General features: G+C 35.7%; 1 protein-coding gene across 3 annotated transcripts in view; it reads left to right on the forward strand.

Moving 5' to 3' along the window:
* The first annotated feature begins 1,602 nt into the window (after positions 1 to 1,602).
* LOC109077194 (connector enhancer of kinase suppressor of ras 3-like) overlaps positions 1,603 to 27,437 on the forward strand; it is a 58,723-nt gene continuing 32,888 nt past the window's right edge. For 2 of the 3 annotated variants that reach the window (XM_042742940.1, XM_042742941.1), the window contains exons 1-4: positions 1,603 to 1,929; positions 19,072 to 19,235; positions 25,799 to 26,001; positions 27,174 to 27,261. In XM_042742940.1, the coding sequence (XP_042598874.1) occupies positions 1,878 to 1,929; positions 19,072 to 19,235; positions 25,799 to 26,001; positions 27,174 to 27,261 (507 nt within the window). In that variant the 5' untranslated portion in view covers positions 1,603 to 1,877. The remainder of the gene's footprint in view (positions 1,930 to 19,071; positions 19,236 to 25,798; positions 26,002 to 27,173; positions 27,262 to 27,437) is intronic. The other variant, XM_042742942.1, reaches the window with a different exon arrangement.

Raw genomic sequence — 27,437 nt, forward strand, 5'->3', positions numbered from 1 at the left:
ATACACATATATATCTATATCTATATCTATATCTATATATATATATATATATATATACACACACATACATATATATAGATAGATAGATAGATAGATAGATAGATAGATGTACATAACGTAGACAGTGAAGACTAATTCACTTATCATATCGTGATATAAGATTTTGGTCATATCGCCCACCCCTAGACAATTATTGTTTATTTAAATTAATTATATAACTGAAACCTTATTGAAAGTGTTACTCACGTTTTATATGTTGTGTTGTGTGTGTGTGTCTCTTGATGGTTCGGATTAACCCTTTCATTGCTGTATCCCTTAAATCCAAACTGCTAAAGTAAGTGTGCCCAGTCCTGTTCCTGGTGATCGACTGTCCTGCAAAATTCAGCTCCATCTCTAATCAGTCACACCTACCTTTAATTTTCAAGCGATCCTGAAGACCTTAATTAGTTGCTTTAGGTGTATTTGATTAGGGTTGGAGCTAAACTTTGCAGCACAGTCGATTGCCATTAACAGGGTTGGACACCCCTGTGCTAGACGGTAACTGTGTATGTGCTCGCTGGGCACACTTTGACTGATGCCACCGGGGTGGCGTTTGCGCTGACAGCTCGGGCCTGCCATCGCTGCTTGCAGCTATATTTTTTTTTTTATTTTTTTTTTTTTAAATAATTAAAATAAGTTCAACAAATGTTATGCATATATTTGTGGTTACTTGTAGGGAATGAAATGGTAAAATGAAATAAGTTAAAAAGGTTCCAAAATTCCATTTAAATTTATTTTTATTCTAAAAGAAATGTGTTGAAATTACGCTGTGTCTCAAAAATACAACTTTTTTCAAGATAATGCCCGATTATGAACACTTTGTTAAAATAAATTTGCAGAGTAAAGAGAGGGACATTTTAGATCTTAGAATAAGTATATAACAATAACTGTGCATTCAAAACACTTGTTTATTGAGGTGAGAATTTCCTGTAACAGGGTGGACATTTGGTCCTTGCACATCTGAGGAATTTCGTGAAAAAATATTAAAGAATAATATCCTGAGCTGGACCCACATATTTTTCTTATAGTGTAACAAGCCCTTCTTCAGATAAAATGATTACATCATGGAAATTAAAAAAATAAATAAATAAATATGGAACGTTACCAAGCTGAAATGGCACCGAATAGTAAGAATGACCAAGCGTTACCAAATGATTTATTGTGTATCTGCAATACACAAGTGTACCAAACGATTATTATTATTTGATGTTATCAAAGACATCTAATATAAAGTGGGACAAGTTTCATTTTAATTGTCTTAATAAATAACCTTTAAAGAAACGAAAAAACTTAGTTCACCAAGAAACATTTAATAACAAGTGCAGATTTGTTTGTATGCTGGTTTAACATTGCTATTTAAAATATTCAAAACATTTGATTAAGTTTGGTACTTTACAAATGAGTCTCCTTTCCTCCGATAATGATGTCATACATGACTCACATTCCTAATTTGAAAGCTAATGATTAATTAAAGGTTATAGCCTATATAAAGACAAACTCGGGAGACTCTAACAATAGTATAATAACTTCTCGTTGCTCCTCCCCCGTGGGTCTGAGGGGCGGTTCACACACTGAAATCTGATACATGTGCCTGCAGATGAACTCTTCTCCTCCTCGTGAGTTTATCCTGATCGCTCAGTCCATGCGAGAGAATCGGCTGGTATAAATGGAGATATCTCGCGAGCCGTGCATGCTTCTGGATTTCTAGAGCCCAAAGTGAAAGAATGATCTTATTTCACAGCGCCGATCCTACGCTGGTGCTTTACGTACTTACAATTTCTTTATTATTAATCTCGTTTGAGAATAGCTCTAACCGGTTGGACTGAAGTTTTAAAGCAATGGATCCGGTAACAAGGTGGACACCAAAACAGGTTGTTGACTGGATGGGAGGTGAGTTTTGGATCTAGTTCCTGCATAATATGTATGCTGTTTGTATTTTTTTTTTTTTTTAGATATAAATGGTCTCTCTCGGTTTAGATAGCCAGTGTAAGAATCTGGAGCGTGTGCTTTGTTTATCTGCACTTTCGATGAAACCAAGATTAGTGTGTCAGCAATGTTCAAGCTCAAACAAAACAAACCTGTATGTTTAAAGAGACTCATGATCCTATCGTGTGGCAGAAAAAGAAATGCATTTATGAAATGAACATCCCGATTTACTGCGCATTTTTGATTGTTATGCACGCATTTTCTGTGATTGTTGAAGACAGTATCAAACCGTTCATCGTTTTTGACTTCTAGAAGATAATTATACACTGCCATCAGAGCAGATGATTGTCACATAAAGGACTATTCTTCAGTGTTGAAGAACTTGCTCGTGTAGTGAATTACATTTATATTGAAAGTAAACTTGTCCAAGTGTGAATGCAAGTCAAATTCAATGTCTTGCGTGAATTCGAATCGAGTTCTGGTTGTGGTATTTATATGTTTAATCAATGGAAGGACAGATCAATGTACGAGTCATAATGTAGGAGTCAAATGTGAACTGGACCACCTGTTATTAATAGAGTTATGTTTGTTGTTTTTTTTTGTTTTTATTATCATCATCATTATCATCATCATGTTTTTGTACCATCCGCTTATGGTTCACTAAGTGTTATGTTGGGTTGTTAGTGGTGAACATTATTTTTCTAAAAATTCTAAAAAATATATATTTTGTATGAAACGCCAACAACCATACATGTGCGATTTATCAGTTATCAGTATCAGATTATCAGTTTAGAAATATGTGCTTTTCTATGATGTCCCAAGCATAGGCCTAAGTAATTTTTTTCAAAGAATAATTAAGTTTTGTTGAAATCAGATCAAAGGCTTTTGTATCAGTGGGTCTTTGAAGGTTGGCACACTGGTCTAAATATGATTCATAGAAGAAAAAAAATGTAGTTCAGTTGTTTACTTGGTTTATTTGTCCTTAAAGTAATAAAATGTATTTTCAGATCTTTACATGGGCAAATTTTTCTGGAATTTGACCAGGCACCTAAGACATAAGAACTCAGTAAAAAGTTATGTTTTCCCCTATATGTAATTAATGTTATAATTTTACATCGTTGTTGTGAGTCCTTTATATGATTTAATTTAAGGAACACACATTAATTTGTCATTTGTCTGACAGTGCACATATTGACACTTATTGAGTGCAGGCATCCTGGAGTTATAACTTGCTTAAGGGCACAATGGTGACACAATGGTGACAGTTAATGGATCAACCGTTGCAGGGTTTGAACCAACAACATTCAGTTACCAGCCTAAGTCTTTATCTGCTACTCATGCCAGATGACTCTAAATTAAATTTGAATAGCCTTTGAGCACATACAGTGATATGGAAGTGTAAACTGTACTACATTGCCAACATCCAGAAAAAAAGAACAAAGAGCAACCGTTTTCTGTTGAATGAAATGCCCCAAGGCTTTAAACTGGTTTATAGTGGTTCATGTGGAGCCTTCTCTTTACTCTGTGTCATTTTATTTATTTTTGGGTTTCTTTGTACTCATGAGAGGTTTTTTTTCTCCCAGGAAAGAGTAGCCTACCTGCCAGGTGTATTTAATTTATATTTACTAAGATGCATCATGTACTTTACCTCGTGTTATGCTATTGATAGCTTTAGCTTTATAGTTTTAGCTTTTTTATTTATTTAATTTTTGCTTCTGATGTTGAAAAATGGTCTAGTTGATTTGAACACAATTTCCCATTCTCACACTTTCTCCCATGCGAACATGCATGAACAAACAGTAAAAATTGAATGTCAAGTCTTTAAAACTTTTTCTGATTTGGAGTGTATTCATGGAATGTTCTGCAGAAATTTGAGTGAATAATTTCACACTTACGAGTTATGTTTCAGTCCTACTCCCACACTTGTTTAAGGACAGCTGGGTGCCTTACATTCTTTTTTTAAATCTTCAGAAGCATCCAAAAAACTACTTCAAACTACTGAGATGATTGAGTTACAAAACCTATAAATGACCTAAATGATGCAAAGCACAATACAAATAGAGATGCATTTTATCGGATATTGGCTTATTAAAAACTGCAGATGATCAAAGCTGACTATATCCTTTCAGTCAAAAGGAGGAGGAAAAACGTCCGACTTCAAGTTGTGTGTTAAGAAAATTTTCTTGTGTTGAATTTAGGGCTGTCAGAGTTCACACGATAATAACACATTAATGCAAACCTGTTTAACGCTGTTAACATATTAATTATTTGTTACATTGCACTTATTTTGCTCTATATTTCTTTACATTGTACATATATTTAAAAACTATACCTGCATGTAATTACATGTGTAATTAATTTCTGTAATTATGTCAGATTAAAACATTAATCCGACACCTACTCTTAACCAATCCCTAAAACTATTCATACCATAAAACCTGTCTCTAACTTTTCCAGTGTCCCACCTCAAAATGTACATTTCTAACAATGATCTCATTCAAAATAAATGGATTTCCAAACCATGACATCTAATAGATGTGGCGGTGATATTTTAAGATATTCTGGGGAAAAAAAGATCATCTTAATCAACCTGGAGATGGATGAAATTATAAAAGATTTTCTTTGCTAAAAGTATGGTAACAATTACTTGCTACTTTTTCACAAACTACACAAAGTTACCTTGCTAACCAAATCACAAATGCACAACCCTCTACAGTGACTCTTTCAAATATTTTCATATCTATAAACTTGAATGACAGGAATATATTTGTTAAAGAGCATTTTGCTAATTTGATAAGTGTCAAAAAGTGTTGCAGAAGAACAGACATGATACAAGATCAAATATCCAGCAGAAAGTCTTTAATAATAAAGCATGGGTTAACAGGACAGAAGGTAGTAGACGACACTCATAACACAAACGCGACCGGAACCTGAACACGGGAAACTAAATAAAAAAAAAATGCCCATTTTCCACAAGTTAGTATGATTCTTTAGGGTCTTAATAAAAGGTCTATAACATACTTTGGTTAAAATTTCTCAATGGTAGTGTAAAACAATAACCTTTATACCTTGTCAACCTGCAGATATCAACCGTTTTTTTTGCATGTTGCTTTAAATGCTAATGAGCTCTGCTCACCCCGCCCCTCTCAATCGTGTGACATCACACAGACAAGAAGCTGAGAACGGCCTGATTTGAAAAAAGGGGAAATTATTAAACACTGGGTGGATTTTTATCATCATAGGGTGGATGTGTACACACTAGGATTGGGAATCGAATAATTAAGGTCAGGAATCGAATACTTGTTGTCAAATTAAAATTTCAATTCCGCCTATCGATTCCTATGAGTTTTTTTTTTTTTTTTCTTTTTTCTTCATCTGTGAGGAACGGACCTAGCGATCTGTCAGGACCTTGCTCGCTAATCTAAGTGTTCCAAAGTTTGGCTACATGTGCGATCAGAAGGCAAAAAAGCTATAATATCTTTGACAGCTAAACATGTTGCAAGAGAGCTGTCACCACCAACATGACAAAGCACTTTAATTAAATAGATTGTTAAGATCGCGAACACGATTCAAACACCAACGTGATTCTATTCCTAAATTACAATGATTTGTCTGTTTCATTCCTCAACCTTTGACGTGTGCGATTACAATCTTGTGATCACTTATTGGTTCATCCCTGCAGCGTACGATAACATCAGTGTGATTTGAACATTTAAATTTGCGTTCACGCTGTCATTGACCTAATGTATGAATGAAACAGCTTCACAGTCTTTTCAACCACAAACATTCTTATCACAATCATTCTAATCACAGAAGTACTGGGATAAAAGTTTATAGTTCAGATATAAACTGTGTGTACAATGTGTACGGTAGCGATTAAAATAGAGTAAATCACCTTTTGAAAGTAATTTGACACTTCAAATGAAGATTTATCATTACTTTGTTATGCCAGTAGGTGGCAAAAAGGGGCTGTTAAAATGTATTTGTCTTTAAATCATACAAGAGATTCGTTCAAGAACACTGATTCATCCAGTAATGAAACAAGTACATCTTGAGTGAGTCATTTAATCATTAATTCATAAATTACATGTGATTTTGTTTAGTTGTCTAATGTTTTTTTCTTTAGAATCAGGAGAGAACCTCAACTTCCATTGGGAAAAAAAAAAAAATCAATTTATCCAGAATCATGCAGTTCTATTTTGCACACAAACAGCTCTTAAAGAGTCCAGTTTTTATGTGACCTGTTGATTTTTGTTCATGGTATTCAGCTTCAATAAATGGTTTGCAAAAAAATGTTTGATATCATTGTTTAATCACATTGGAATCGAAACTGGGAATCAAAAAGAATCAGAATCAATAAGCAGAATCAGAATTAATAAAATTCAAACGATACCCAACCCTAGTAATGTAAAAGTGAATTTAGCATCCACTGACCCCTTTAAATACTAACAAAAAACCAAGGTTAATGACATCCATCTTAAACCATAACTAATCAAATCATAAACCATGACAACAAATGACAAGCGGGAAAAATCAAACAAAGGTAGACAGGAACTAAAGAATACAAACTAAAACATCATGAAACTGAAACTAACTAAACATAATGGTGACAAGTTGGGTTAGGCTACCAGTGATGTGAAACCAACAAGTGTACCTTTTCTACTGTATTAATGCTTTAATCTAATGTTTTCCATCCACGTAACCACAACACCATATGCGAACCCTTAGATCTTGGCATCACCATATGTTGTCTTCATGAGATTCTCGTAAATATTTAATGGAGACTCTCTGTTGAAGTTTAAATGGAAGAGGTGCCTGACATTTCCTGTTCTCTTCTTTAATTTGACAGGAATGTATTTTTGTAGTGTGCAGAATAGAAGTGTTTTAGTTTTCTTAAAGACAATGCAGACACAAATACAGAATTTTATGGCATTGACTCTTTCTCATACATTTTCATTCCAGCACACTCTACTTTTCCACAAAAGACCTTTGATCCCACTTTGAAAATCCGTTGATATTTGCATGAATCCATGCTCCGTTTTTAAAAGCATGGAGTTGACAAGGTGTGAGCCTGCTGTTTTTTTGCATTCAGAACTGAACAACACAATGTGAATCTCCCAGATCACTGTAGCTTTGTAGTGCCAGTATAAGAGCAGAGATCTCTATAAACATGCAGCTTAATGCAACAGGGGAAATGTAACCTCAGATAAACACATCACACACAGTTCACTGCCCCTCCATGGGTGCCTAGCCAGGCAGAAAGTTGGATGGGACACTGTGGGTTCACTACGGCAAAAGGCTAATCTTCAGGAACGAATGGAATGCCTATTAAATACACAAGTTCAAGGGACAGAAATGAGTTCTGGGCAAAGTTAGAGTTTAATGACCATATTCAGTTCTTTAGAGAGTTCCTTTATTATGGGGAAAATTTAAACTTCATGCCATTAAAAAGATCTGTCACTTTATACACACCCTCATGTTACGGCGACCCGGGTTCGAGTCCTGGCTCGTGGTCCTTTGCCGATCCCGCTCCCCTCTCTCTTCACCAAAAAAACACTTTCCTGTCTACTCTACACTGTCCTTTCCAATAAAGGCATAAAAAGTCCATAAATAAATCTTAAAAAAAAAAAAAATAATGACTTTGATGAAAAATAGCAGTTAAGAAAACATCAGATCATAGCAATCGTGCATATGTTTGCACCAGCTCTGAAATTCGGCACTCCAGTCCAGTCACTTCGCGTTTATTTGCACAGTAGCTTTACAGTATTAAACATGAAAAATGGAATCACATTCAGTTAGAATTACAATTTCAATTTCTACTATAAAGCAGCTGTTTCCTTTTTTCTTACTTGCGACTGAAAAGAAAAAATGAATGGGATTTCCACATCAAAGAAGGCAGAGCCATATAGCCACACCTACCTATTATGTATTCACCAAAGACCAATGGTAGTTCAAAGGTGTTTACCAGCTGGAGAAAAGTATGAAAGTATGAAACAAAAGAATTGGGTCTCCCATTGCACAGTGTAAAGGTCACATTATAATACTCCTCATCCAGCACCTGCATTTGGGTAAACAGAGGAAGGGTGTTACAGTGCATGCACAGACAAAGAGCCAGAACTGCATCAGGGCATTATGGGAAATCCTACTCTCGCCTTTATGTGGCCACTGCTGTAAAAAAACAAAACAAAAAAACCTTACCTTCATTTACCTTCAAATACCTTCATTTATTGAGTCTTTGTTCATTGCATACTTGTGTATGATCAGGCAAATGTCTGTATCCTGACAAGGTTAAAAATGATTTGCTTTGTATTAAAAAGACTGGGATTTTTTTTTTTTTTTTAGGGAAAAATAATTTACATATTGCAAAAAGACCAGTTCAGCATGTCATCTCAAAAATGCATGTACATGCTTGACATCAGTCTCATGTGCGTCAGTCAGAGGGGTTTGTGTTTGTGTGAGATACGAGAGTAACAGGGTTGAGTCAGTCGCTCATGCTGTCATTCACTGAGAACAGCTTGGTAGATGTGACTCATCTACAGCAAAACCTTTCACACTCTTTGAAAGACACCAGCCATAATATCCTTTATCCATTCTCACAGTATTCACTCAGGATCTATTCATACGTTCATAACATATTAATCTACTGTACTTTTATGCTTAAGTTTAAGGAGTTAACTTGCATAACTTCAGTGAAACTTAATATGTCACTGGAGTGATGCATTCATGCACTACAGTTGATTAGTAAATGAAAACATTTTCCTTTGTAACATTGTTGTGTCTAAAATCCATTTTTCTTGGGAGAGAGTTAGCAGACTTACAGCACTGTCTTCAACCCTCTGTGACCTGTAGGGCTGGGCGGTACCAAGTTGAACATTTCAGTTTAACTGAAAAACTGAAAGGGAACGTTTAATTAATAATCAATTAATTAATCACATTTATTTAATAATCATCGCTCAAGTAAAAACTGAGTTGCATATAAATATTTAAATTTCACACGTTTTTATATCAACATTTTAATTATATAATGTTTCAGCTCCCGTTTGTTGTTGAAATATAAACATTTAAACTGTAATTTATTTTATTCAAAATTGCATTAAATAATAAAGACAATGTTAAGTAACTAAAATATAATGAATGTGTAATATATTGTATACAGTAGTCAACATTTGGATCAAAAAAGTTCATCAAAGTTGTCCTAAGACAAGAACGCATTTTGTTTTTAAGTTTTAGGACAACTTTGATCAAAGGTTTTGATCCACTTCAAATGCTGACTAGTGTATTTATCAAAATGCCCCTTTTAGAAGTTATATTTTTTCTTGCTAACTTACAAATTATGGACACTGGCTTTGTAAATGTAAATATTGTTTACAAGCAGTTTTATTGACATTGTTCTGCAGTTGAAACACTGAGTGATTGCATGAGACATGATATACATTTCAGTAAGTTGTACTGTTTCTTTCAACACTTTCAACACTGATTTTCATTCATGTTTATTTCAAGCTGTAACTAGCAGCTATAGCACTTTGTAGAACTGTAGAGTGATGACAACTGCAGATTTGTGATAATCCATCTAGTACAATCAAATAAAGAAACTAGTTTCAATTTACTATTTGCTTTATTACAAAGATTTGCAAGTGGGCTTAAAATATGCTGATAATAGAAACATGCAAAGAGCAAAATGATTTTTTTCTTGAAGAATTCTCCATTTATTGTATTTTATTATTGTTGTTGTTGTTTGTTGTTACCAACAAAATTATGGTGGGTGAAGTTTGCAGCATGTCAACAAATTGGCTTGTGGTCACACATGCAGTTATATCATGTTCCATCCTGCCATTTGTGCAGATAGTACCAAGTGAAGGTAAGAAGGTTTACTTTTTAGCTTGTTATGACATGAGCTGAAAGATAGAATTTAAGGATTTTTCCCCGGTAAAACTCACGTCCCGGAGTGGGGGTGGGGGGGTTAAAATACACTTTTTTTTGGTGGGTTTTCTCAGTAAAATTTGAGTTTCAGGGGCTAAATATTGCATTATTGGGATCGCTTCAACCCATCAAAAACAACCCATGGCAACAGTGGTAAAGTAGCCCAAGGATTAGGCAATACTGGCCTGTATGTCGACATATGCTGCAAGAAAGTAACAAAATGAACAGAGGACTGTACAAAATTATTGCACTTTAAAATGATTGGTATTCAGCTCTTGTTTTGGGCTAGTATCACTTATTTTTCTGTAGTTTTGAGAAGTGCAGAGCATCCACAATGGTGTTGCCCATAGAGAAGTGAAGAAAAAAACTGTAGTATTTCTTTGAAATGTATTATTGCACTTTAGCTCCTTTCAGCAGGAAGATCCACAACCACCCAAAGAAAGGGCAACACATTCTTTTGAGGTTTATGTTGTCTTCTGGCTCTATATTGGGTCTGTTTGCAACCAGCAAGTTGAAAAATGATGCAGGAATTTCATAATTGATATGTTTTCCATTGGTTCAGTACATGTTCTATGCTAAAATAAGGGTGTGACAAGGCAGTTGTTAAGATATGGAGGTAACATGGGAGGTTTGTCTCTGTAATTATGGTTTGGCAGAAGGCAATGTGGCAGAGTTTGGTAAGGGTAGACCCAGTCACAGATGACTTTTTGTTTTCAAAGCTACTTCTGATTACTGGTCTCTCAGACTGATTTTCATGGTGTCTGCGCTGTTCAGCCACAGCAATTACTGTATAAGGAGTTAATGAGGAGATTTTGGCAAGCTTGAGAACACATACAGGTCTGTCTATGAATGGCTGCTGGGCAGAAACCACACAGTTTCTGTGTGCAGACTAGTGGAATGTGTGAAAACACCTGCATTGAATTATTATACAAATCACACCATAATTTTTAAAGACGTGCTCACAAGCATTAGCAGAAAAATTAAAATCAGAAATTGCAGCACTAAATGGGAAGCAAAGTAGGGAAGTCCCACCAATTACCTTAAGCTCAATCTAGTCAAAATATAAGAGCACACGCAGTTCACTCACTAGAAAGTTTCATCTTTGTCCAGTGTCTGTGCTATTTCTTTTTCAGGAATAATGACCAGTAAAATGGATGTCAAAATGTCATCATTGTTGTAGCATCCTCCAGTACTTTGTTGTTGTTCTGTCTACTCCATTCCTTCTTCAGCTGTGAAACAATAGCTGGGACTGAGGACAAATAATACTAGACGCATGCACAAGTTAGAGAGCACAATTGGTTAATTCCAAAAGTATACCTCAGGTTTGACGTGAACGCTTATGGTGCATTTCCACTGCGTGCTACGACTCGACTCGGCACGGCACTGCTCGGCTCGGTTTGCGTTTCCACTGCAGTTTAGTATCGCTTTAGAGTGGGCGGGATTATTCACATGTCATTATAGTTGCTCCGCCTCTACTGCTGTGACTCCTGAAAAACGTTTTTATTCCGCGTCGCCCCATCAAGCTCTTGCTGGATCCGCTCATCGGCTATCAATGAGAGAAACGTCTGTACTTCCTCAACAGAAAAAAGGTCCGCTCTTTCAAAACAGTTGCGTTCTATCCTTCGCTGGCTGTGCTGATTTAAATCTAGCGGTTCTTTTGTGTCTTGTGTTGCAAGTTCAGATGCAGGTAGTGACAATTCTCTACGGCAAATCAGTGATCAGCAGAGTTTACACGTTGCATTTTGGTAATGGTACAGTCCACTTGAAACCCCAACCGAGGTGGTACTGAAAAAGTACCAGGTACCAGGTACTGTACCTAGTGGAAAGCCCCTCAAAACTGAACTGTACCGAACCGTACCATGCAGTGGAAAAGTGCCATTTATTATGCTGGTTGTTGTTTGTATTGGAAATGCAGTGTCCAGTGAGTGACACTAAAATGTTAATGCTCTATCAAGAACAGCCCATATACACTTAACCAGGGCCTGTATTCACAAAACATTTTATCTTACCACTAAGAGTTCTCCTAAATAGTCTTAATGTCTAACAGTCTTAAAGGGATAGTTCACCCAAAAATGCAAATTTGATGTTTATCTGCTTACCCCCAGGGCATCCAAGATGTAGGGGACTTTGTTTCTTCAGTAGAACACAAACCAAGATTGATCACGCAATGTCCGAACTGTTAGAACTCTCCTGAGCGCGTTCTCAACAGCAGGCGCATCACGCGTCTTCTTCTTCTTGCTTTAAGGCGGATCGCAGACTTATGAGTGCATTACTTCCACCTATCTCTCAAGTGGACCTTTGACACTCCTAATTGAGATTGTAGATAGAGTGTCAATAGTCCATTTTGTGGTGGAAATGCACTTATAAGTCTACGATCTGACATAAAGCAAGAAGAAGACGCCTCACATGCCTGCTGTTGAGAACGCGCTCAGGACGTGCTCAGAACAGTTCGAACAATTGGGTGATTGGGTGACTGATGGTTAAAATTAGGATATTAATTGTGTTAGGTTTATTGAAAAGATATATTTTTTTTTGTGTTTATTGATCAGTGTGTTTTTTTTGTGTTCAGGGTTTAATTTGGTTTTGTTTGTGTATGTCTTTTTGACTCTCAAAGCCGTGATTCCCATCCACTTCCATTATATGACTGACAGACTGCAACGGTTTGAGTTAAAAATCTGAAGAAACAAAGTCTCCTACATCTTGAATGCCCTGGGGGTAGGCAGATAAACATCAAATGTTCATTTTTGGGTGAACTATCCCTTTAAGCCAAGAGTAAAAGCGGGGTTGACCTCCTCGCTATGGATGATGTCAGCATGCTTACTAACTATGCACACAGTGATTGGCTGATAGAGGAGGATTCTCTGCCAGAAATTTATTCATAGAAATATTGGAGCGCAGTATTATGTTGCTATATTCAAATAAAGGTTTAAAAAGAAAAAAAGTTGCCACATTCAGATAAAAATTTAAAAATGCAAATGTCATATGTTCAGCTAATTGTCAGCCTCTTACAGGTATGCTTCTAAATAAACAATTAGTGAATATTCATATAAACAGCCTTAATCATGGCTAAGACATGCAAACGTAAAAGAAAACCAAACTGGAAGCAAGAACAGCTGTTACTGCCCAACTGGTTAATGAACTAAGTAAAAGTTTATTTATAAAACACATTTAAATTCAGCTTACACTGACCAAAGTGCTGTACAAAACAATCATAAAATACAGTAAAATATAAAATAAAATAGAATTTGAATATAAAAAAAAAATGAAAACAAGGATATAATCAGGAAGACACACGTAGCTGATGACATGACAAATACACACTGGACACACTGGGGCTTATAAGGACTGGATAAGGAAGGACAGACAGGTGCAGGGAACCAACTAATAATCAGAAACACCTGGAAACAATGAACAATCAAACACTTGGGAAAACTAGAGTAACAGAGCACATGGGGAGCAAAAACACAAACAAAACATGGAACAGAGCCTGACAGCGATACCTTCTTAAAAGCTCATTATTGTTAAATGTTTCTAAAATGTTTATGTTCCAAGGCAGATTGCAGCCAACAGCCATTTTAGGATAGTTTAGGGTTTGGTCTTAGTGGCTTAGGAGTGTCTTCAGTACTCCTAACGTTTCACAGATTTAGGAGCTAGTTTTAGTGCTAAAATGCTTTGTGAAATACTCTTAGAGCAAAAATTTAAGAGTCCTAAATTTAGGACTGACACGGCCATTATTTTTAAGATTTTCTCCTAAATCAGCGAGTTATGAGCTAGTTTTAGCCTTAAGATGTTTTGTGAATATGGGCCCTGATCCTAATCCTAACTGATAGTGATAAAAGTAAACATGACATAAAAAACCCCATTTGCTAAAGCAACCATGCCATTTTAGCTTACTTCTACAAGTCTTTAGGCTGTACCAGGTGAGCTACAGAGCACGTTTATGACATCAGGAAAAACCATACATATAGAGCTGGCTATGTATGCAAACATTGAAATGTATTAGTTTACAAATACATTTTACAGAGATAATTCTTAAACTCACTGACCCAGAGCTAGTCCTCCTTCTTGTCAATTAATTCTGACAGAGATGATGTTTGTAACCCTTAGCAAACCTGTCAGTTAAGTTTCCCGTCCCTGAAGGTCTTATCCAGTTCTTTTCCACCCTGTCTATTCATCTAAAATGACAAACAGGGTAGCAAAGTAGCCATTTGGCCAAGAGCATCGTCTTAAAACCTGACATTCTAAAAGCTTTTTGTCCCTCTTGTCTCTTGTTTCAAGAATGAGGGGTGAAAAAAAAAACTGCCTTTCTTTTCTGTGTGGATTTCTTAAGCTGAACTGCAGGCACATTTGCAAATCAGATGGACAGTATTGTTATACAAGCTGCTATAATCCAATCAATAAAACTGACTGGCGTTATCATGTTAATCATGTTAATTTTGCAATATTAGATCCAGTCTCTGTACCAGATCTTTTTTAAAAAAACAAAAAAAACAAATCTGTTTTATCTGATACCCAAAATCAGGTCAGCAAGTCTTGTGTGATAACAAAAAGCAGTCCTTTGTCTGGTACCTGAAACTATTGACAGAGAGGTTGATGGAGGAAGCCAGGAAAGAGAAGAAAGCAGGAGACGAAGTAATGTTTAAAAAAAAAAAGGAGCAGGGTTTATTAAATAATATGATTGCTGAGAATCCCAAGCTCCTTCAGTTTTTAGCAGGTACCAAATCTTGACAAATGCAACAGAATTTAATAGATGTGCAGAATAAATCATATTTTAATTGTGATCTGCTTCTCTCATTTTAATAAGCATAATTGTCTGCAGTATTTGTGTGCTGTTTATTTTGTACTGAAAAGTTTCATTTTCATTTTTTTATTTTAATCTGAAAACACGGCAAACATGTAAATTGGAGTTTAGCGATCTCTCTGCTCAAATAAATCTAGGATTTCTTTCACACGGTTATTGTGTTATTTGCTGCGGCTAAATCTGCGATCAGTTCATGCGAGTTTGTGCTTATGTGAAAGTGCAATAATTGTGATTAATAGTCTTGATCATATTATATTTGAGCAAAATCAGTCATGGTTAACAGTTTAATCATAACCGTGCAGCTCTAGAACTTACCACACAGCAACTGCATGTTCTATTTGATTTCTGATTTTTTACACTAACCATATCTCTGCTGTGCTCGTGTTTACCTTCTGTGACTTTCTGTTTACTCATTTGGTTGTTGCATCTAATGAGAGGTTTCACACACAAAGGATTATTTCTAATTATTGCCTTCACAATAACAAAGTCTGTCGAGATTGTGCACCATTGTGGAATTCCCACAAAGGGCGACCGCCCAAATACAGTGGACATTCCTTCAATCTCAACAGGTTTGCTGGAAGTCTCAATAGAAGGAGCGAGAGTTCCAGTGGCAGTGGCTATTGTACACACTGCATACGAGAACACAGAGTATGTGTGGAGAGGGAGGTCAGACTCCCACTGGGAGGCCCTTCATTCTGGATGGTGGAAGGGCTTTCTCTCTCATGTAATCAAACCCCTGAGAACCACAGCCTGCCATTCCGTTGACATGGGGCCTGTGTGAGCGAGACTTACGCTTACGCTATGAGACTTGCAGAGAAGGGTTGCCTCTGCATTGTACAGAGAGCTGGGGGCACATCCTGTTAGAACAGATGTGCAGGTTTTAGTTTCAGAGCACAAGGTGTTGGGTTTATCAGTGAACATCAAAGTCTGTTAGAGCAAGAGCCAGATTTGCAAAAACATGACTATAGACCGAGCCAACTGTGTAATTATCCAATTTTGATCAGAAACATGATACTTTAACAAGTCTCGGACAAAAGAAACTGTAGAGAATAAACGTGGTGTAGTTTTAGCTGTGTGGTATTTTGTAATAGGTAAAAAAAAAAAAACACCCTGGCCCTCACTTTTTCTGCAGTGGGAACCTCACTAGGGGCTTCATTTATAAAATGTGCATATGATCAGATTTGAGCTTAACATGGATTTTATCCTACATCAGGTGAGGAACAAATTAGGACTTATAAATACGGACAAAAACAAAAGAGAATAATAACTTTGTGCTTCTCATAAGCCAGTAATTCAATTAATTCTATTGTTTATGCTAAGAGTATGCATTAATTGTTTATTATGATTTCTACATTTATTAAATGTAGAAATAAATATGCATTCATTTAATTCTATATGCAAATGAGCAGCATTTTCAATAATTACTGAAATTCATTCATTTAAATGAAAGATTTCCTGAAAATAATATTATTGAAAGGATTTATATGAGGAAAGCCTGATCAGTTTGTTTTATTTATGATTTTAGAATTACAGAGCTTTAAAAGACTTACACCCATAATTTTTAATTACACCCTGGTTATTTATTTCTGTTTAGTTAAACAATTACTTAAAAACTTTTCTAGAGCTGCCTTAATTTACATACTTTTAGGCTTCATACAATAGTTTTGATTTTATTAGTTGATATTTATTTATTTATTTGAAGGACTTTATTCAATATCCTAGTGTTTTTTTTGTTGTTGTTGTTGTTGTTTTTTTGCTTTGTATTGGTCTTTATATCATAAAATTAGAAACGTTGCTGATTTCTAGTATTACTCACTGATATCTACTAATATTACTCAAGTGCTTAAAGAGAGGCGCTTTCATGACCATTTTTCTTAACACATTTAAGTGCATTGTAATAAGTTTTATTTGAAATACATTTTACATAATTTTTTTTTTTTATCTTTTGTCATGTTTTAAAAGTAAACTTTTATGTTTAACATACTAAAGCACATGTAAAGGACTTGATGATAATTTTAACTGTAGCATCTTATTCAATCTTACATTTAAAGTTAATATATTTTAAATGTGCTAAAGTGCAACTTCATTTTTAAATTTGCAACTTCATTACAAATGTCTAATTATTGATATATTTGTTTAAATGGAATTTAAGTTTAAATATATTTTAATTTTATTTATTTTACCTTGTCAGCTCATTCAGCGGTACACTTTAACCATGTATCAAAAACAATAGAAGTAATTATTAAATTACAAATAATAAGGGATAGTTCACCCAAAAATTTCTTTCCGCAAAAGAAGGAAATTCAGACAGGTTTGACATGTCATGAGAGTGAGTAAATGACAGAATTTTTATATTTGGGTGAACTACCCCTTTAAGTGGGTCAAAACAAACATTCTAATGTATGGATGGGCGATATGGGCTTAAAATATATGTATCACGATAATTTCTGGTATTTATTGTGATAACGATATCAATGACAATAATTCAGGAAATCTTATAAATAAAAAAAATCATGTTTCTTTGGAGAAAAACATTATCATTCCTATTTTTACCCTGGTGTTGTGAGCATTACTGAGTACACATGTAATGTAATGACTGTTTAATTCATACTGAAAGCCGGAGGGCACCCTTGTGCAGAAACTCCACATATGCATCACAGAAGTAATTCATAGCTTTTAGTCTTGAGCCCGGAATATTACCATAATGCGCTAAATGGTTCTGTGTTTTCTTTTTAATGGTTTTCTGTGGGAAACCATTTAATGTAACTTTGCACGTTGTGTTTATATTCTGGGTTTATCTGCTTGCCTGGACTCAGTATGCATCATCAGTATTGGTTCATGCACATGCAAAACTGTGCTACTGAAGAACATTTATTAAAGGCTAAGTACGATTTTTTGTCGCACTGTACAGCCCTGACCAAACCAATTCCAGACTGTAGAAGGAGCTCCTCATTTCGCGACATACTCCTCCTCAGTTTCACGTCCTCCTTCCGCCATGTTGCTCTGCACAGTTGCACACAGAAATATGTCAACAACTAGGCTTTATATTTATTATCACAGGAATACTAATTCTTATTGTGGGGAGAATTTTTACTGGTATATCCCAAACCCATCCCTATTCTAAAGTTCAACTAATTACATTTAATATAAATTTAAACTATACATTTTCATTTAATTGTAAATAACTTGCAATTATGTGTCAGAAACATTACATTCAGTTTGCATGTAAGTATACTGTTTCCATAACAATTACTCTTTTTAAAAGTGAAAAGCTGAAGTGTACTTCTTTTGCACAATGAACCGTTCACTGATATAGCAGAGCCTCAACTTTGTTTGAGTTTTCTGAAGATAAATGGAGGTGGACTGTGTATTGAATATTAAGGTCTGTGATTTTGTCTGGCCTGTCAAGCTGTTGAGTCTGAGGGCATAGGGCCAGACATTCGCAGCTGCTCTTTCTGTAGTGTCTTTGACTGGGTGAACACCCATCCCCCTCATCCCACAAGACCATCCTTCACCATCCTTCACTACTGCTGCAGCCTGGGTGACTGAGTGCATTGTGTATCTGGCTGGGTGTAGGGCGCTCTTGTCACCATGTCAAGAGTCAGACATAAGTTCCGAGCTAGCTCAGCAAATCCTTGCAACCGAGTTTCATTTGATTTACATAAAAAGGAAACAGAAGCAGGAAAAACATCAACATTTCCAAACAGATCAATGCGTAAAGAAACTGAACAAGGCATAACAAAGCCCTGAAGAATCCAGCTAAACCAGTCTGCTGACATTAGTTTCAGCAATAGAGGTGTACTTTCTGTGAGTTAGTAGGTTTGCTGTAATTATAGTTGACCCTTTGCAAAAACAACAAAACCTGTCAGTTGTTTAAACAGCTTGACACACACATGTACACACTCAGGCAGGTGGAAACAACATGATGCTTATGGGGTCTGGAAACTCTATACACACCTGTTGCAGTGTCAAGAAAAGAAGCACGGTTTTAGAGAAATACTGCTTTTTTCCTACATATCTTATGTATTTATCTTACATATACTGCTGTTCAGAAGTGTAGGGTTGTTTTTAATAAAAAGTCTTATACTCCCCAAACTGCATTTATTTGATAAAAAATGCGGTAATATGAAATTTTACAATTTTCAGTTTAAAAGAACGGTTTTCTATTTGATTGTTTTAAAATGTAATTTATTCCCGTGATGCAAAGCTGTATTTTCAGCATCATTACTCCAGTCTTCAGTGTCACATGATTCTTCAGAAATCAGTATAATATGCTGATTTGCTACTCAAGAAACATTTTTCACTTTTGTCCCTTTTGATCAATTTAGTGCATCCTTGCTCAATAAGGGTATATCAGTTAATTTTCTTTCCTCTTTTCATGTGAGGTCTGGATGACAGTCTACAACAGTATGTGCACAACTTTGAGAGAGAGAAGATTAATGGAGAACAACTACTGAGGATCTCCCATCAGGACCTTGAGGAACTGGGTATTGCCCGCATTGGCCACCAGGAACTGGTTTTAGAGGCTGTAGATCTCCTCTGTGCTCTGGTTAGTGTCATTATTCACCTTTATTGTGGCTCTAAATGAATTACCTATTTATGACATATTTCCTGTTAAAAATTTATATTTAAGGACTACCAATTTAAGCTTAACTTACTAACCAGTTTTACAGTTACTTACCAGTTTTTTTATTTTACTACTATGTATATACTGTACATAAGAATTTGATACAATGTCCTTTTTGTGTGCATACATACTGTTAAATTGTACTTAAACTTACAAGACCTACATATAATTATATTGCAATGTTATTACACTACAGTGTTGATTTTAAACCTAAATTTAGCCTTAAAACTACCCCTTCCTCTAAACTAAACAGTAACTTTAATAAAGCTAAATTTGGCTCTCCAAGAGTTTTGTGTATGTTCACAAAAAGTACATTTTTATCAAAAGATTAAAAAAAGAAGTACAAAATGAATTACTCCCCCTTATACTATTCACTGGAGCAATTCAGGCCTGAAGTGCCAGCATGTGTTTGCCAGTCCACACTCAGCACAAGCCCTAGTAAAGCTACTATTACAGTCAACACATTTGCCAAACCACACTTACTGAGAGCAGGCAGCACAGAATGAAGAGCTGCTCACACAGGAGGACACATTTTACTTTAAACAACTGCTATGCGTAAGAATATCCCATAGATCCATTCAAAGAACTTCATTTATTATTGTGTGACTGCTGTATGCAGTCCTTCAATTAAACATTTCTAAAGGATTTTCCTGGCACAAAAATATTGGTCAAACAGAATTAATTTCTTCCATTGACCTGCTAATTTACGTAGTTAGTCACTTGCTATTTGGACACGTGTTTGAGAAAAACATGTATCGTGCACTAGCTTTTTGGAATAATAATGTTGTTTACTATACAGAACAGTATGTTTTTGAAAAAAGGAAATAATTACATGAGAGATGGCTATGGTTCAGACAGACTTTGGTGTCTGTGGGGAGTAGAAAATACAAGGACCTGATATGAACGCATGGACATGCTTAGAAGGTCTTGGCTGCTTTGACAGATGGTCGTGTCAATGCTTGTAAATGATACAGTACATCCCAGTGTCCAGCACCGAAAGCTAGAATTGGGCCCAGACGCTTAGGATCAAAAGCAGGCAGTGGCCACAAATCCTCCGTTTTTACCTTTTTCTTGTAGTCTTCCACTTGAAGACTTTTGTAGCTTCATATTTAAAAATTTGTTTAAATTGTTATTATGTGAGAAGTTCTGTAAAAGAACCTTTCAGTGAACAGTTTTTAAAAGAACCTTTTTATTTCCTTAGTATGTAGAACATTTTAGTAACATTTAACATTAAACATTTCAAAATCTTAAAGAACCTTTTGTGCAATGGAAAGGTGCCATGAATGTTATAGAACCATAGATCCCAATAAAGAACCATTATTTTTAAAAGTAATTTTATAGGCACTATTGCAAATACCTGACCACAGAATGTCTGATTGATCAGTTGCAATCAAGTATTGCAGAGAGCCGAGGAAAAAAATAAAAGCATGAAATATTCATATAAAATAATAAAGTAATATACACACAGAATCGAAGATGTAACACATTATGTGAAATGCATCACAGTAAGGATTCTTGTAGATTTAATAAGAGATTATTTTTCCAGATCATCCCCCTAAACCTTATTCATCTGTTTTGTCTGTAAATCACAGCAGCCTCATCGATGGAAAAGTTCTCCTATTGTCTCATATATCTGGAAATTATATTAAAGACACTCAGGCCAAGTACTGGAGGCAGAAAGTGCTATGTGTTAGTGTTACCAGCACTCCAGATCTCTCCCTGATGGGGTGTCCTGAAGTCTATTTCATGGTGAACAGGAAGCAAATTCCTGCCCCCATCTGTGAGAGTATACTGTGAACTTTGTCTATGCCCTGATGGAGGAAACCAATCTCTCATTTCCTACAAACCATGTCAGGTGTAGGTAACCTTACCATTCAATAAATAAAAACCCCAAAGCACTTTGGGGAGTTATAACATTGTCTTATTTCAGCACATATACCATTTTCGATTGTTTAGTTGTCTGGTATTAATATTAACTCGTCACCAGTGTAACATGCTGATATTAATGTTGATTTGAGGACCTCGAGTCATGAGACGGAGCCATGTGCAAAAGGTTTATTAATGCATGTTAACAAGATAAACAATCAACATAGGGATGCAAGGAACAAGAAGACAGCAGAACAAAACACTGACAAAAAACAAGGGAAACACAGTGGTGTAAAATACATGAGTTAACAAGGGGCTAACAAGGAGATTGTGGAGCTAATGAATTACTATGGAAACTAATAGGGTCTCTATGCTAAAAAACACAATGGCTGCATCCAAAAACTGAAAAATGCTGCCTTCGGAGGATGCATTACAAGGTAGGAAAGCATCAAGGCACGTCTGAATTCAATGTTAGCTTCAGTTCCTGTCTCCTGAGATGCCTTCATCTGGCTGATTTTTGAAGGCAGCATAGATGTATCCTTCGCTGCCTTCGATATCCCACAAACCTGTGCGTTCCATTCTGTGACAGTTAAGCCAAAAAATAAAGATGGCGTCTGAAAGTTGCGGCCGGTGGTCAGTTTGTTTGTTGATGTTTTGTTTTTGATCAACATTTTCCACTTTTTATGTCATTTCTAGTGAGAAATTAATATTGCAGTAATTAAATATCCACTTAAATATCACCAAAGCTCTCTATATTTTACTTTAGATCATTAAACCATTATGCTGCCTTAGAAGCCTGTCCGAAATCAGTCATGAGGTGCCTTCGTGCAAAAACGCTGCCTGCAAAGTCATTGCCTGATACGGCAGCGAGGCAGCAAGTCACCTGCCTAAGTTTTCGGATGCAGCCAACAGATGAAGGGAGCGAAGAGGCAAACCAGAAACTAAACACAGGAAGGGAACACAGAAGCAAAAGGAACACAATACAAAATAAAAGTCCTTGAACACACAAGACAGGGAAACACAGGCTAAAATCATGACAATTGACTAAGCTAACTCATTTGATTAGATTGTAAGAACATATTAACTCTTAATCTTAAAAACAGTTGAAGTTCAGCTTAATATGATGAGTTACTGAGTTCAATAAATGTAACGTTTTTTCTGTTAAGTTCAGTGAACTTTTAGTTATGTTTAAGTGAAATAAATTATTTCATTTAGTTAATTTAAATTTACATTTAATTGGGTTTTACAGTAAATCTGGACAACTATTTAACAGGAATTACTTTATATGCAGCTGAAAAGATTTTTATGGAGCCATAGGACAGGACAGCTATTACACAGGACACAGGACAGCTATTACTGTAATAGCTTGTTGCTTAAAAAAATAGTTCACCCAATAATACTATCAAAATGTAATATCTTTAAAATGCTTTGCTTTAGATTTTACATCAATAAGGATGCAAGACATACATAAACCTCTTGCGTTATTGACATCAACCCTGGCACAACATGCCACATTTGAATGTGTAGGCAAAATGGTCATACAGTATCTGGAAAGTGATGAGGGTGAGAAAATACATATCCTTTTTAGACAGATACTTTTGATGTAGACAAAGGCTGATATATCAGCTGATATTTGCCATTTTTCAAATATCGCCATCGGCCGACAAGTTTTTCTGTTTGGCCGATGCGTTCGTGGCAACGCAGCGCCTGAACACACAGTGCTCACATTCTCCCTCTTGTTCACTGTCGTTGTTAACAGTTCTGTCTAATACGGATAGACGTCTGTCTAATAATCAGAAAGAATGGTTAAACAAAGGAATTAAAATGTATACAAAAAAGTATTATAACGATTGCTTTTATATTGTTAGTAATAGAAAGGCAAACATTATAATACTTTCTCGTTTGCCGTCAGCATTCAGCAACTACACTTTTACCATTTAAACAAATCCTTGAAAGACTAATGAACATCTAATTTCAAAAACCTTGCAAACTTAGTCGAATCCAGCTGTGAGATCTTGTGAAGTGTGGATGTGTGTCCTGCATGATCGCGTATTCTTTGTGTGATGGTCAGTCCGTGTGAATTGAATGCTGACAGGAGGAGAGTTCAGCTTCACTGACATGTGCGATCGACAAACTTTAAACTCGTGATTTCAAATTATGCTGCGCTTCATGCTTTTGCCCAATGTCATATTCATGTCATTTTCACTGTGTGCTGTATGTAAAATGAGTGTTACCTTTGCTTTTTTTGAAAAAAATGTGATTCCCAATGCACACAAACTGCCCAGAATACTGAGTGCCCTGTTGGTTACAGTGTTTACTTCCTTTTTATTTATATTAAATATTTGTTTATTTGTGAAAAATACTTTGTCACTTAAAGTATAAGCATGTTTATTTTACACATTTATTTTTTTACCCATTTCAAATTTCTTAAATACAATGAATAAAAATGATTCATTGAATTCAATGTTTTTTTTTTTTAAGGTAAGTGGTTGCAATTTATTTATTTTAGCTACATTTAAATAAACCAATTTAGTCGACTAACTTACAAAAAAAAATTATTATTAAATGTAGCTAAAATAAATTGTTTGCAACCACTTACCTGTAAAAAAAATTGTATAATTTTTTTTCAGTGACATTAAATAAAATTATATCGGCCATCGGCCACCCTGCTTTCCAAGATATCGGCATTGGCTGTTAAAAAACCAATATTGGTCAACCACTAATGTAGACTGTATATTTTTTTATTTTATTTTTTTTTTAATCAGGGGAAAAAAAGGGGTATCAGGCTTAGATGCAGTACTTTTGCAGGGGGAACACTCTAGTCTGCAGTTCAGATGTGTCCTTTACAAGATTTTAAAAGCAGAGCACATGGGGATGCCAGGTTTAGAAGCTAAATCAAGCAACACACATTTTGCCAAACAATTTTAGAGTCTAAATTGGGCTGTGAAATTTTAAGCAGTCCAATTGCTTTACATCATGAAACACTTGAGCAAGGGGTGTTGAATTTGATACACCAAGCATGGTACTTCTAAGCGTAGATAAAACTGCACTGTGTGCAATACAGTCTCTTTGCTTTTTGCTGCGTCTACGGGACAAGACTTTATTCATTGCATGCAAGAGGTGGATAGAATTTGTCTACTACAAACAAACTGTACTGAGGCAAATCAAGGATAAAGTTTAGTTTATAAATCAAACAAGTGTTGTAATTCAAAGGCATGCAAGGAAACCAAAAATGTGGAGCAGTGGAATGCAAACTTCCATCCATCAGGTGCTTGCATGTGCACATCTCATAGGCGTGGAATGCTACCAGAAGAAAGTTTCACTGCTGAAGCAATAATCAGTTCAGTGACATATTAAATGTATTGCTCCCTCAGTCGTTGAAATGAATGAATGAATTAAATTAACAGTTGTTGGTGCTTTGTGCCTTGCTGTTTTTCAAAACCTCACACCATGAGTGCTGCATTTAAGACAGATTAAGTCAAAACATTTTTTTAGAAAACAATACAGTCCCTGTATTGTTCCATCCTGTCAGTTGTGTTGTGTCAACTGTTTAATTGCATGAATGCATTCTGTGTGTATGCCTCTAATCCTCTCCAAACAATGTTAAGCGCTGCCGCTGCCACATACAGTTATCCACTCTGTCAGTTAAACTTTAAGGCATCATCCAATATGCCATTGTGACAAATCACAATACTGAAAATACTGAGTTTCTATTTCTGAGTGGTTTAGACACATACCCATATATAGACTATAATCAGGTAAGATGTCATATTGAATTTAACATTGGTGAAAATGGGGCTGAGAGGGACAGACTTACAGCCTTTACAGTGACAGACACTGTAAAAAAAAATGTCCTAGATCATGGAATTTTTACAACTCGCAACCTTCAAATAGTTTTTATGGAGTTTTTGTTTGCTAAAAGTCTCAATCTCACATTTGAGATTCGGATGTGTGAGCTCAGAACACCCTATATCAGAAGTTTAAACTAATATGGTTTAAAATGTATGATTTCAGTGCGAAAGACATGATAATCAAAACCAAAGAGATGTTTTTTATCAGAATATCTGTAATACGATATCTGTAAAGGCACAATTCTATTCTGGAAAAGGGGGCGGGGAGCAGCAGCTCATTTGCATCTAAAGAGATATGCACAAAAACAGCATGTTTCTGCTTCCTCTCATAATAGCCATTTCCATGATATAATAAATGATCTGTGGGGTAGTTTGAGCTGACACTACACAGACACATTCTGAGGACACCTGATATTTATATTTCATATTGTAAAAGGGGCATAGTGGGTCTCCTTTAAATGATTCTGTTAAAGAGAATATCTCCTTTTAGAGTGGACTTTGAGCTTTGTGGATCCCTGCAGATCTTTTTGAATGCTCAAACAACAACATTACATACTAACTAAAGCTGAAAAAGTGAAAAAGCACAATAGGACCCCTTTAATTAAATCACAGCCTTTGCATTTTGATAATCGTATTAAACAATGTTGCGATTTTATTTCAATTTTACTGTATGTAAACCCTAGCGTATATATGTAAAAAACTAAGTATCCTTTGGATTTACAGTAATATATAATTTACAATAAATCTATAATTCTACTTCTTCCTCAGAACTATGGTGTAGAGACAGATAACTTGAAGAACCTGGTGCTAAAGATGAGAGCTGTGACCAACAGCCTTCACACTGCAACATCAGAACGAAGGACGAGCCCTACGTATGAAAGCAACACGTCTAGCAAGCTCCCAAATGAATTCCTCTCCTCTGTGGTTGAACTTATTGGAGCAGCCAAAAGCCTCCTGGCATGGCTAGACAGGTACAAATATCCCTATTCATCATTTCTTTACATATTTCTATATTGCGTATTTCTGTTTCTGTTGCTTCTTTATTTATGGGGACGTATAGCATGTAAAGGGCTATGGTGTGTTGCACATGGATGATTTATAAGGGATTTTTACTCTTAAAGCTGATGTTAACCCACTGTAAGGTCATATATTTCACTGCACTTAGATTTTTCCAGACAGGGCAGACAGTTGAAACCAGATACAATCCTCCTTTCTTTCCTAACCCTCTGTGCACAGCTAACCACGTCTTTCTCATGAAGGAGAGATTTTTGTGAGCACAAAAGCTATGTTTCAGTTTGATGTAGGATTTACTTTGAAATAATGTTCACTCAGAAACTGCTAGTAAATTCACATATAATTACAAGGAAATAGCAAGTAAGAAATGTTGAATACTTAAATAGTCTTTTCTTGTAAATCATACTCCAGTAGTCTTTGTTTAATTCACAAATATGAAAAATCTGCAAGGCAGTTACTCCATAAACCATACAAATGATCCTCCCACAATTCCAATAGGGTTGACCAGAGACTGTATAACAGAGGTGGTCCACTTGTGTATATATATATGTATATATGTATATATATATATATATATATATATATATATATATATATATATATATATATATATATATATAAATGGGAGAAATCAAAATTGCGGCTGTTGTCCAAGACTCTTGCGTTTTTCATAGAGGCATATCAACATATCCGTAGCAGTAATTCAGTCCATTGAGATTTCAGTGTGTGTGGAGCTCCCTTGTGCAATGACACAGAAATGGATACCAAGTGAACAATAAAATGTAGTATCGCTTTATTCTTTTTAGATTAAGTTTTTTCCCCTTTCATATAAATAGATATATTCTCAAGTTACATGGTGCAATTGTTCTGATCTGTCTGGGAAAGAAAGAAATGGAAACGGTTTCATAGGGAGTTGACATAGTAGCATGTTTAATTCCAGCTGCAGTTTTTATGACCACAGACTCAGAAACTCCAGGCACACGGTGATGGAAATAAAGTTCTTTGCTATTGTAGGCCACATCAGAAAACCCTTCACAAAGAGTTTGTTGTCCTGTCCTGGTATTAATTTGATCTTCTTTACAGTGTGAATGTCGGAAGGTCTTTTGACCTTTGTTTCCTCTGTCTGCAGAACTCCATTGACGGGGATCAGTGATTTCACCACCACCAAGAACAAAATCATTCACTTGTGTCTGGAACTGACCACTACAGTGCAACAGGTCAGTACAATGACCGTTCCTTTAAATAGTATTGACACGCTGAACATGCATGTTCATTGTAAAGCTCTCATGTGTTTTCCAGTGGAGCTGGAAAGCTGGAAACTGCAGCTAGTTATCTAACCATATGTTGTTTTGCAGTGTTTGCTTTGGGGGGGTTACTTCAGACAGTAATAAGC

Source organism: Cyprinus carpio, chromosome B17 (assembly GCF_018340385.1).
Source record: "Cyprinus carpio isolate SPL01 chromosome B17, ASM1834038v1, whole genome shotgun sequence".
NCBI lineage: Eukaryota > Metazoa > Chordata > Actinopteri > Cypriniformes > Cyprinidae > Cyprinus > Cyprinus carpio.